The sequence below is a fragment of the Cygnus atratus genome, chromosome 21, assembly GCF_013377495.2.
Source record: "Cygnus atratus isolate AKBS03 ecotype Queensland, Australia chromosome 21, CAtr_DNAZoo_HiC_assembly, whole genome shotgun sequence".
NCBI lineage: Eukaryota > Metazoa > Chordata > Aves > Anseriformes > Anatidae > Cygnus > Cygnus atratus.
The window spans coordinates 6513443-6526633 of NC_066382.1; the positions used below are offsets into that span (position 1 = coordinate 6513443).

The window sequence follows — 13191 nt, forward strand, 5'->3', positions numbered from 1 at the left end:
CTAACTCACATCTCTGCAATAACGCTTCACGCAGAATGAAGTTTGTATACAATTTCAGGATTCGATCCTCAGCTGCTGATTTGCTATGGATCTGTCCTTCTCTGTGCCCATTTAAGAGACAGCTAACTCCTACTGAAGATAGATCTCTGAGGGCAACCATCTGCCATCTTTAGATACCTGTGGACCATTGAATGCCTGTCTCCTAATTCTGTGTTGTTAATGTGAGATTAGGCCTATTAATTGCAAGTTTTCACATGCAAAACAGCCAAAAAGTTGGCATTATACGCAGAGTAGTATTTTTTACTTTGCTTGCGAGGCATGAACTGTGTGAAGGTTTAGCCATATATAAAACAGTAAAAATGTCTGTAGTGGACTTTCAAGTAACCGTTGAATATTTGTATTTGTCAGCTCAGCAAACACGTTATGAGATTAACCTGAGCGCTAATAAATACCTTAATCGATGTCTCTGACGCAGTACATGTTCAGACATTGCCATGGCGTTCAGCATGTGACAGGTATCTTTCCATTACGGCTTTATTTAAATAAAGCTTAACTTTATAGCGCACTGTAAAAAGGGAAAGTCAAAATAATCTCAAAGATCATGTACTGCTAAACAGAACACCATTTCACCATGCAGGAGCAAGGGTTGATGCTAATGGGCACTGTTTTGCCATGGGTTGTGAAAATAAACTCCATCCTGGGCATGCAGCATGGGACAACACACATCTGAGGGTGGGGCGGCATTTGCTAAAATGGTGCTCTAGTACCTAATTCTTTGTCATCTGGACTGTGGCTCCTGAAATGGACTGTCGTGCAGCCCCAAAAGATAGCACTTTGTCTGATAGTGGCAGGAGTGACTGCAAAACTGCACTGCGTATTTACGAGTGTGGCTTTTAAATGCTGTAGCTAGCTTGGTGGCTTTTGTGCTTGCCTGGTGTGGTAAAAGCCATAGATTTCAACCTTGCTCTTTGTTTAGAGGCCCACCTTGCAGCCATGGAAATAACTGTTAGATAAAAGCAGGAAAATAAAACCTTCACAATGAGAGCAGCCCAAGACTGCAGTGCAGACACATTCATTGTTGCAGTACTAAAACTAGCACAGGGCTGAGATTTGTAGGGCAGTGATGACCCTTTGTTTGTTTTAGAGTTAGGGCACAATTGGGAAAGGAAAGGGAATATAACCTCATCGCTGCTTTGACCTCACAGATTTGGGGCGGAGGGGTATACGGCAACTCTGCTTAGTATCCTTCCAGCTCTGACCATCCACTGCCAGAGGTTTTGGAATAGCAGTAACTACCAAGCAGGTTTTTGGCACCTTCTGCTTAGGCATTTTTTATTGATACTTGTAACAGAAGCTTTTGCTCTTGCCTTTGCTACTGTGGACAGGTTGGCCTGTGGCCCAGCAGGTGCGGAGTTACATGTTCAGTATGCTAGTCTCTAGGACAATGCTCCAAACACTTAAATCCATCTTACTGGTGCCAAACTTGTTCTGACTTGCAGGTATGAACCCCTCTTTTGTACACAGTTCTGTGAGAAACTGGAAAATAGGATACCAGTTGCTTGCTAACTTATACTCGTGCTGATTTTCATCACTGGAAAATGATCTGTAATCCTACCTATAATGTTTCCCAAAACATGGTCTGTGGTTCAGGCAAGAAGCTGCAAATCCAAGATCAGTGAGGGCAGAGAAGTATCAGAAGAGGCAGTGAATGGCCATAGTGGAGAAAAGGAGCCTGGTAATCAAGTGACAACTATAACGCAGAAGCTGTTAGGAAAGCGACTGTCACAAGCAGTTGGCAGCGGTTATGTACAGAGAGCAATGCCAGGTAAAAGTTCCGTGTAGGTTTGCTTACTGTCTTCAGCCAGGACATACTGCAAACTGTCTTTCTATGAGCGTAACCCAAATTGTTCCAAATTGCAGCTAAATGCAGGTTAGCCACGTTTCAGCTCTCTTGATCTTACTATTTGCAGCCCAAGGCTACCCATTGACTACAAAAGCTGAAGAATGACTGTGTGTAACGGAAACTGCTGGATATTGCCAACTTAGGTATCAGCAGCACCTGTCTGAAGAACTCCAGAAGGAATTTTTTCCAAAGCCAGGCGTTCAGACTGGTGACTGCATGCACAGATGAGTGCGTATCCAAATCCTGGTTTGACCATGGAGTCACAGAAAGTGCACTTGGTTATACACAAATTGCAAAAGATGTAAGCCACTGCAGGCTGCACTGTTGTTCTCTGCAGACAGCTCTGTTTGCAACTGCAAAATGTGCGAGTGGAGGTAACGCACGGTGTTTTCTGGGGGATCACTGTAGAGACAAAATCTCCGTGCCATGCAAGGCAGTAGAAATTCTGCCATTGACTTTGGCAATGCAGGGATTTCACCCACTGTGCTTCTTTCTCCTCCTGCTGTGTTTTACAAAGCTGCGTATTGTTTGGGACTCGTCTAAAATTGTCTTTATCAAAATTACAGAGCGCTTAGAGGGTTCCAGGAAGGATTAGGCAATTATATAGATAATGAAAATCCACAATTAGGTTAGGATTAAGAGAGAAAATATCCAAGTTTGGAAGCAAGATAAATTCTCATGTTTCAAGGCCCAGATTAACCACTGCGTAAGCAGGCTGGAATGAAACTCGCTCTGTAAACAATTTATTCCAGTATCTTCTGTTTCTCACACTTTCCTCTGAAATTGAAAGTATTTCTTGTAAGAGATAAACCAAAGACAGAGGAGAGAAGGAGAAAGTAGTGCCTAATAAGTGATTTGTTCCTTTTAGGTTTATTTACCTGTTTCTGATAAGCTTGTTAAAGTGTACCTTAAATGCACACAGACAAATGAACTAATGACTGTGCTTAATATCTACCATATTATTATATTGTGATGTGTAATTAGAGAGCGGCTGAATATCAAGAATGCTGTTGAAAAATAACTTGCTTCTGTCTCGTTGTTTGTTAGCACAAATTACCCCTATTCTCTTTAGTACTAGAAACAACTTGTCCTACTTCCGCTTGGCTTTCTCATGGTTTTAGCCTAATTTAATTTTAGTTCTTGCTCCTAAAAGGAGAAGGTGGATGCTTTTTTATGTCCTCTTATGTGCTTTATGTCCTCTAATGTGACAGGGAATTCAGGGCCAAATTCTAATTATTTTTTTTATACTAACATTGTTTGGTTTGTTTATGAACAGTCGGAGAATCTGGCCTTTAGTCCAGATCAAACACAGCAGCTCTTAGGTCTAGTGACAGTGGCCTTCAGTGTTCAGCAGAATGGTCCCAGGTGTATTGGAGAGCTGCACCAGTCAGAGGGAAGAAGAATTTACTTCATCTCTGTAATAGGGTCTCTAGGGCAAGTGTGGTATATAATATAAGGAGTAAAAGTCATGGTGGATTTTATGTAGATTTCTTGATGCTCTGTTGCTCAACCCAAAACAGAAAGCTTCACAGAACTGCACCATTAGAAAAAAAATGTTATCGGTGCATAGGTGATTACAACAGTAATCATTTACATTTGCAGAGTTGCTTTCATTTAGGAATATCTGATCAGTGCCAAAGGTCTACATACAATGGTGTAGGATTGACATGACACAGACGTTATTTAACCTGCTGTACTTGCATCCAGCCCTGATCCAATACGCTCACAGCCTCAAGGAACTGATTTGCGGGCTGTGCCCTAAAAAGTGAGAACTGGCAGTCGTGGCAGTTACCTTCTGGCTTGGTGATATCACAACTGCTGCTCAAAGTCCTGTCTGCACTCAGGGTTTTCTTTTAATGAACATCAAGCAGTTCCCATCGTACTGTCACGCAGCTGTGTACTGGGTGAGCTTTCGGCAGGAGCAGCCTGTGACTTTAATGATAAATGAAGGAGTGAAGAACTGCCTTGTGTCTGTTCTGCAGATCGCCCCAGTGATGTCCAATCTGCATCAGTGCTGCTCTGAGATAACCCACTCTTAGCATCCCTGCTGTTTGTCCCCAAGGTAAAATCTTGCTCCTGCACATGCTGACAGAGTGCAGTGGGGATGGGGCTTGACGTGGTAAATATTGGCATGTGACTAGTGTGGTTCAGGAGGAACACGCTGCTCCTGCTGGCAGTAGGGAATCCCTCGCTGGCACTGGGCAGTGCACTGCAAACTGCACGGCGCAGTGATCAGAAAGGTTAGCATCTTTGTTACAGTAATTTGTGCATAATCAGACCAAATGTCTTTTTTTTTGCAGCCCTGAATTCTTAGAAACAGACCTGTGTCTGGGAGGATCTGGAGGGTGCAGGATCTGGAATCCCCCTCTCCGGTAGCAGCAGACCATTCCTTTTTGTCAGGCTCTTTCCCTGAATGCAGAAGTCTTGAGCTGAACCCATCAGCTTTCACTGTTTGCCTTCTTTCTGGATGCATGCCTTCAGTCTGACCAGATTTTGAAGCATCTCACAACTAATAACTAGTTAAAAGGGGTCAAATTAGCCTGGCAGGTTGTCTGCAGCCTAGAGGTGAAAGTCTCTCCAATGCAGTCTGCCAATAGATCACATATGTAGGAACCAGTTCTTCTCCATTAGACACACAGAATTAACTGCATAATGCAAAACTGGTTTTCATCTTCTAAGAACAGCAATAGGTTTTAAGACACAGAGGCAGTATATAGTTATTGAAATGTTTCTGACTTTGTTTCTTTTTTTTTACAAGCTTCACTCCTATTAGGAAGTGTTTTCTGAGTAAGTAACATCTGTTAGCTTTACTAAGCAATTCAGTTGTTTCAATTTAAATCTGTGGCTTTCTGTCCATCCTCATAAATCTGGATGTGTTATCCCAGTCCACACCTGCGTGGTACTTTTTACTGTTCCCAGTAGGAAAATGACGTTGAGAAGAATATAAGCAGATTTTGATGCAGCATTGTTAACTGTCAGGCTTTTTCATCGGCTTTTGTGCTTCTAATTCCCTTGCAGAACTGCAGAAGTTTCAAGAAAAAAGAAGGAAAGAAGAAAGAAGCTGAAGAGATACCTGCTGATCGGCTTGGCAACCGTCGGGGGTGGAACAGTGATCGGTGAGGCTGCTCTGGGCATTTCAGAGGCTTGCTCCCGAATTGCATGTGCAGCACTAGGGGCAGGGAGGGGGGTTCTGACTTGCACATTTAGCAACAGAAGCCAACATACCTCTTAGTCCAGGCTGTAATTTTGAAGCGTTCAGTACTTTTCTTTGCCAGTCTAAAGGTAGTATGTCACTTCAGATACAAAACAAAACAAAACCAAACCCAAAAAATACTCAAAGGCATGGGAAGTATCTTCAGCCACACAAAAAGAAAACTGAAAGAATTAGCTGAAAAAGTCATTCTAGTGAAAACCCGTTGGCTTTGATGGAGCACTTCTCAGTGCATGGTGCAGGGTCAGTGTAAAGATGCTAAAGAGGAGACTGAGAATTTCAGACGATGTTTTTCTGGGACGCGCTCTAGCTCACTCAGAGCTGGCTTGTTAAGGAGCATTGGTTTGTACACACCATGAAGTAAAATCACAAAACTAAGTTGTCAGCTGGGGAAAATACTAAACTGAGGTTGTCATCCTTAAAAGAGGCTTTCCCCTCTTATACTCCTGTGTTATAAAATGATTACATCTTCAACTCCAAATTCAGAGTAATACATGACTACATCAGTGTGTCCTAAGCAAGTAGGGCATAGCTTACCCATTCTTCCTTTCACTTTTAAATTATTCTTCATATTTACTGAAGTCAGTCAGTGCAGAGATTCAGGGCCTGGGGGTGGTCTCAGAAAGCCCCCTTTATTGGTGATGCAAAATAGGCCACCATTTATACTCTCGGTAGCATTAGCAGTACTCAGGCAGCACAGGGAAATGACTGCTTGTTTTTGGTACGTGGTACTAGACTGGTGATCTCACTTGTTCCCTCTTCAGGCTTGACAGGGGGTCTTGCTGCCCCTCTGGTTGCTGCTGGAGCTGCTACTGTTATTGGAAGTGCAGGGGCAGCTGCTTTAGGTTCAACTGCTGGAATTGCTGTCATGGCATCCCTTTTTGGAGCCGCTGGAGCTGGCCTTACTGGTAAGAGAGTGACTGCATGTTGCTCAGCTACTGGGGCACAGGATCGTGTTCTAAAATGCAGAGCTAATGACTGCTCTGACGAGCAAGGGAAGCGATTCAAAGTGTGATCTGACAACTTTGAACTGACTTTTATTTCAAGGCTGCCTAAGACACTGTGTAGCCCTTGATGACCAAGCCAGGAAATAGTATTTGATATGCAGCTAAGTGAAAGAAATGAAAGCTTCCTGCTCTGGATTAGAAAGATGCTGCTATGAAGAGCAGTGGCTGTTACAGCTGATGTCTGGTCTGCAGCATAAAAAGCCTTCTGCTGGGATTCGCACAGATCACATAAGCTCAGAAGGATCATGTTGGCTCCAAAGCAAGTAATGCATGGTCTTGCTGAGGGCTTTGTAAAGGAAAAAACCCTATCCAAGACCCAAGTAATCTCCTATCAACTTCTACTGTTAGCAGAGTCCGTCCTTGCTGTGCGATTTCCGAGATTTCTGTTTCTGTCTTGTTGTGCGTAGGATACAAGATGAAGAAGCGTGTGGGCGCCATAGAAGAATTTGAATTCCTCCCACTTACTGAAGGAAAGCAGCTTCATATCACCATAGCGATTACTGGATGGCTGTGCGCTGGCAAATATGGTAAGAGCGAGATGAAGAAATGGAGAGGAGCCTGGATTGTTTCTGTTAGTAAATCTTGTCTGATTTTGTTAGGAAGGGTCTGATTGGGGCTGATGACTTCCACCACTAGTACTAAGTGTCTCACCTACCTCAGAGACCTTATGTTTATCCTCCAGGAATTAACAGAAAATGTTGTTTTCTTGGAATCTAATGAGTTTATTGGCAAGAAAGTTGTGTCGAGTAAATCCCCTTAAGCAGAACACTAAGGAAGTGAACTTACAGACAGCCTTGAAAAGTTTGTAGTGTTTTAGTTTCTAGTATAGCTTGTCATATAAAGTGTGTCACCTGTCTGCTCTGCTCAGCAACCTGACTGAACAGCTGCCAATTTATTCAGAAGCATCATAATTAACATTGGATATCATTAATGTCTGTCCTGTTGCTTGCTGGATTGCAGCTTGCTGTCAGAGTAAGGTTATTTTCACTTTGCAGTACGGTGCTTTTGCTTTTCTCATTGTCTTCTTGCCAGGGATCCAAAACATTGGGGTTGGAGGGCTCCCAGGCACTGTTATAAAAACGAGTTTACAAACTTCAGGAGCATTTTGGTGTCTGTTTGCCCTTAAAAGGGAATTACAAATGACATGCATTCTTCTTCCATAAGAAGCAATCTGCTATAATGTTTTAAAAAGAACAAAACTAAAATTGTTATCCGTTTTCTTCCTTACGGCTGTGCCTGTCTATTTACACACTTGCATGGCTCTTTAACACAGAGGGATTGAGGACAGGATTTTTACAGAACACATTGTGATTTTTGACCTCTCACCAGCTGCCTATTTGTATGTCCACAAACCTGACAGAGTATTGTCGTGAGATCTGGCACGGGGCTCACGCATGCCACTTTGGTCAGCAGCTTCTTCAACTTGCCGTGCATTGTTTGGAGAAGGAACGATTTGGGAAGGGGTCTAGTTAACTAAGATGAACAGGAGAGAGCGTGGCTTAAAAATTGTTCTTTCAGGCAAAAATTAGACTCGCACAATGCAAATTATCCATTCTTTCTCAAATATTCAGGCACTACTTTTGATTAGCCTCTGGAGGGAAAAAAAAAGTAAACCAGAGAGGCTAAGTTAGATGGCAAAATAAAAATAATTGCAGTCTAGATCTGCAAATGCAGATTACTTCTTTTCAGACCGAGCCATTAATACAATCCTTGCCCGCCTAACGAAAGTGCTTGGAAGATGCTCTGTGGTAGATTTTGAAAAGATCGCACTTGTTTTCCATGTTTCTGGACTCAGTCCATGCAGCCATTCAGCACTTCATCTGTCGTGACAGGCATTCCTTTGGTCTGCATGAGAAGATGGAGCTGCAGGACTTGGCCTGATGTCTGATGATAGGACGAATGTCCTTAATACCTGACATAATTAGTATTAATGCCCATCTGCCTTGGCAGTCTCTGAGATAATTGAACAGGTCACAAAGTCTAAGTCTGAACGCAGTATCTCTGTCCATACTGAAGCCTATGCCAAGGCAGCTAAAGCTGTGGGATTATTCACAAAGCCAAAATTTATTGTAAAATAGTGGAAAAAAAGGAGTTGAAATCTAACAGTATTTTTAAATATGATTCCTGAGTATCACAGTACATTCCAGTGCTCTGCAGGTTCTTTTCTCACTCTTTATTGTATTCATCTTGCCAGGAGTCAACCATTGTTGTGTTTTCTCTGAACATGAATTCCATGTTTGTGACTTTTCTCAGGGAGCTTCACAGCACCGTGGAGCAGCCTGCTGCAGTCGAGTGAGCAGTATTGTCTGGCCTGGGAATCCAAGTACTTGATGGAGCTTGGCAACGCCTTAGATTCCCTGCTGAATGGGTTTGTTAATATGATGGCACAAGAAGCCCTAAAATTTACTGTCTTGTCAGGTATGGACCTGAATCGTATCACGTCTGCTCTTGTGCAGTTTCACTATTGGTGTTTATTTAAAGTAGTTTTCCTAAACAAAGAGGATATCTGGGAAGGCATTTCCTTTGGCAATATTGGCATCGCCCTGCAAAAATCGCCTGAGAACCTTCTCTGCCACACCTATAATTTTTCCTGGATTGCTCTGCCTCTGTGTCATTGACTTGGTCTTTTAAAATTACAGTTGGAAACACCTTTCTTTACGTGTGTCTATGTTTATTTCTCTATATTATTGCCCTTTGTTTTAGTGCTTTACATAAACCTTTCAAACATCCAAGTTACATTCATGTATAGAGTCTGTTTGCCTCAATATCGGAACATCAAATTCTTTCTTATCTTTAGTCTAGCAAAACATTTCTCAGATCACCTCTTGAGAAAGAAGAACTGAAAATAACAAAAGGTCCTAGGTTTAGCTTTTAACTTCAGTGAACTGTCTTGCCTTTTACATTTCCTAAGAGCAGCCCAGGTCTGTGACTGTGCGGCGCTGTTTGCTTTGTGTGTTGCAGGTATTGTCACGGCCTTGACTTGGCCAACTTCACTCTTGACTGTTGCCAGTGTCATCGACAATCCCTGGGGAGTGTGTCTCCATCGGTCTGCTGAAGTAGGCAAACACCTAGCACATATACTGCTCAGTCGACAGCAGGTAATTGTCTAGCAGTTATCCAGGAATAATGTCTGGAGGGGATCTGGCCCACGGGGAGGAGGTTTTATAGTGATGCTAATCCACTATCAAATATTACCTTTCCTGGGAGAAGAAAATTATTCATAAAATGAAAAAAATGATGCGTGAAGGTGACCAGTATATATCCGTTTCAGTGAGGAAAAGTAGTAGGTCCCAAGTTAATCAGAGAATTCCTGCTAAGATTAGTTCCATTTAACCCATAGCTTTCCTAAATGAAGGAGAGATCCAGGCCATAACTGATAAATAGCTTAAGCATGTCACAGAACAGCCGGGCGACTCACCTAGTGAAAAATCTGAGAACAGAAGTAAGGATAGGTGAAAGGAGAATACAGAGTGTTAAAAGTATTCACTGAGAATTAAGAGGCACAGCAAAACAGTATAAGAGAATACTTTTTAGCATCAGATGCAACATGAGCCGTGTTTTTGTCTAAATGATACCAGAACACACATAGAATAATCTAATAGAAGAATCCAGCTTCTCTCTACTTTTATTGATCCAAAGCTCTATCTACACAGGCTTTCATTAGACTTAATTGTGGAATAATTATGACAATGCCCGTGTAGTATTCTTGCAAACGAAGTTAAGGAGGAAAATCCAGCACTGAAAGGTAGCAAACAGAATCCTTTGAAATAGAAGGAGAAGAGCTGGATGTTTCTACTTTCTGACAGCTCTCTTCTCTTGGGATGAATTAAAGTGGGGAAGTAATGGGGAAGGGATCTCAGTAGCTCGCAGTCTTTTTATCAGGCACACAAGCAAAGGCAGCACATACTGACCCATTACGGTAAATGCACTTGCACTTCCCTGCATTGCTGCAGTTGTGAAGCACCAACGTGAAAGCGGCTATGAGCACAGATTCACATGGATGTTGCCCTTCAGGCGATTCAAGAAGTACTTTGTAGGTGCACAGGCACAATTATGGTGAGTAATTCTGTGCTTCTGTTGGAAGCCTGTGAAACAAAAGGCAGGATATGAGCTAAAATGAGAGAGAGGAAAGCAGAGGGCATTCACAAACTGCAAAGGGAGGGAAGGAGAGCGGCAGGGCCTTAAAGACTTGTCAAGGAAGAAGAAATGTGTCCAAATGGGATGCAGGCTTGAACTAGAGGTGAAATAAAATACCCCAAACAGACAAGTGGAGTGGGCTGGTACCTGAAAGAAGTGACAGACCTGAGAAGCCTCCCTGAGAAGGTTTGCAAAAGCCATTTCTGCCCCCCAAAAGCCTGCCGTTATGTGCTGGGCTATCACTGGCATGGAGGGGAAAGCTGTTTTCTGCTGGCCCCGTGTTAGTCGCACAGCCACGCCAGTCCGGGATGTGTTATAGGGGAGCCCTGTGGGAGCTGTGGCCCTAGAGCTGCATGTCATAAATAACAATGTGAAGCAGCAGAGTAGAAACAAACTTAATATCTCATAAAAATACAATCATGGGAAAGGCAATAAACTTTATTTCATACAAGCCCTTTGTTTTCCTGGTGGCTTTTGTTACTGCCTTTTAAGCATTAGCTTTTGTGAAAACACACATTTCAGCGTGCTGCAGAATCTACAACTAGTTAGCGTGATGTCTAGGGAGTCCTAGACATCACACCTGCTCCCTGGTTAATACAAAGACCATTTTTCATTGTTGTTGAGATTAAATTCTCTTTGATCTTAAAGAAAATCTTATTAGGCTATTCAAAATAAAAGCTCTCTGCACATCATTTTTATGACAGCCACACAGTGCTGCTGCAATTCAGTCTCAAATCTAGAGGGGACCGATATTTTTCTATTACAGCTTCTCTTTCTGCTTATCAAAACATTTCCAGAAACATTTTACTTCTTGAATTAGACTTCATTTGGAAATTTCAAAACAGTGAGTGTCTGGTTCGTTTCTGTTTGAGTAACGTCTTGTCACTGGGTTCTTTCAATTGATTTTCAGAGTATCAAAAAATACAGAATACACAGGTGCTCTGAATATGGAACTGTGCAAAACTTTAGGGATAGATAATCCCTTTGCAATTGACAGAATTGCTCACATTTAAAAGCACAAGCAGAAGCTTTGCACGTCAGGGTCTCAGGGATCCCGTGGCCAGACTCTTTCTTGGTCTAGCACAGTATGTGATGGCCTTTCCTCCTTCCCTTTGTTCCTAGGGCAAGAGACCTGTCACACTGATTGGCTTTAGTCTGGGTGCCAGAGTCATTTATTTCTGTCTGCAGGAGATGGCTCAAGAAAAAGGTAAACTTCACCTTTTAATCCTTTTCTTCATTTTCCGTACAGAAGTTTTTCTTCCAACAGGAAAAATTCTTCTGGAAGAGAGCTTGATTTTTTTTAGGATCAAACAGAAACCTAAAAAAACTAGTTGTGAAATGCATTTGGAACCATTTTTTTTTCTGTCAGATCCACCAGCTCAGTAGGTTAAATACGCTGTCTTCCAGTGCGGTTGACAGCATGGTTTGGGCACCAGTCTGCAAACAACAACCTTGACATTTTGTGCCATTGGACTCCCAGATCAGTCTGTGAGCTGCCCACAGCCGCTGTGATCTTGGCAGAGGATGCTTTGCCTTTATTGGCAGCTCTCTGTATCTGTTGTATCTGATTCCATGAGTCCTCCCTTCCATTTAAGTCTTTGAAATACCGCTGTCATCTGCTATTTTCATGGTAATTTTCACCCAAAGTCAAGTATAAAACCATCTGTCAATTTATTACCCGTTGTGGTTCTGTTTATTAATACATTCTATTTTTGATTTAGAAAAAGAATAAAATCATTATGATCAGTTGATATAAATTGCGTCTTGGAGTTGAGTCAGTAGTGAGTGTGCATGTGTAGCCCGCCTTCCCCGCTACGTAGCTCATTTAATTTATTAACTGTTCACCCTCACAGAAAATCTAATAAATAAGGAGCTTTATGAAAAAAAATGTTCAATAAAGTCCGGGAAGGTGGGAATAAAGTCAAGTGAGGACAGAGAAGGTCAGCACTTTTTCTGTTGAGAGCTGTATACCAGAACTTAACTTCTGGTTTAAGGTGGAAGTCCTCAACTACAGGAATTCTGTTCTCAGACTAAATCAAATCAAATCCAGAACGATCCTAATGGAGTTACACCGAAGGCAGAAGCTAGATCCTAATCTGGCCCTAGACCTACTCTTTTGTGTCTTAAGAATGGCAGGGGCTGAGATATTTTCAGGCTTTTCTTTCATGGTCTGTTGTCTCGCTGTAATAACGTGGGGCCAAAGCTGATGAACACTTGAAAGGAAATCGGATGGGGTCTTTAAGGTTGGCTGCTGAGCAATCTAAGCATTGTTAATTGTGTGTCGTAGCAGCTCCCCACTGTACGCTATTTTTTCAGTTTCTTAATTGAATGATGAAAGCTGAGCTGTATGTGAGATGAAAAGCAGCATGTTCAGTGCAGTTTGCCAAGGCTTTCTTCACATGCACATTTTAGTGCGAGCCACAGAAGGAATAAAGCTGAGACTTGGAACATCTGAGACCGATATGGGTTTGGACTCGGATGTCCCCTACAAAAGAGCGGCAAGGCTTAGCCACGCAGGCCTTATGTGTCCAGATAGCAGTGGCATTTCTGAGGACAAACAACTAATCGTGGATTATTCAGTGAAACACCATGGCAGAAATTCCAAGTTTGTTAAAAGAATATGCTCTTCTGCAACGCAACTAAATGACCTTTGGGATCCTTTATCACAACTGACTTTGGAAGCCAGAGCTTAGTAGGTTCCAGAAAATAGTACAAGATGCAGTAATGACCCCTGTCAGAGACACATCGCTGCAGGGGAAGGTCATTGGTCGGATTTGTTCATTGTGATCCCTGTGCATTTTAGGAAATGAGAAGCGTAAATTAATGAAAACTGATAATGCCTCTTACAAGCAGAAATGGAGAACCTCAAAGCCAAACTGTGCTTAAGTGAGGTGTCACACATTATGTATTTGTTTAATAATGCCACTAGGTTA

The 13191-nt window shown here is 42.3% G+C and overlaps 1 protein-coding gene across 2 annotated transcripts in view; it reads left to right on the forward strand.

Moving 5' to 3' along the window:
- TMCO4 (transmembrane and coiled-coil domains 4) overlaps positions 1-13191 on the forward strand; it is a 47368-nt gene that overhangs the window by 12892 nt on the left and 21285 nt on the right. For both annotated transcript variants that reach the window (XM_050714918.1, XM_035557655.2), the window contains 6 exons: positions 4922-5019; positions 5879-6022; positions 6529-6648; positions 8375-8539; positions 9083-9219; positions 11381-11465. In XM_050714918.1, the coding sequence (XP_050570875.1) occupies positions 4922-5019; positions 5879-6022; positions 6529-6648; positions 8375-8539; positions 9083-9219; positions 11381-11465 (749 nt within the window). The remainder of the gene's footprint in view (positions 1-4921; positions 5020-5878; positions 6023-6528; positions 6649-8374; positions 8540-9082; positions 9220-11380; positions 11466-13191) is intronic.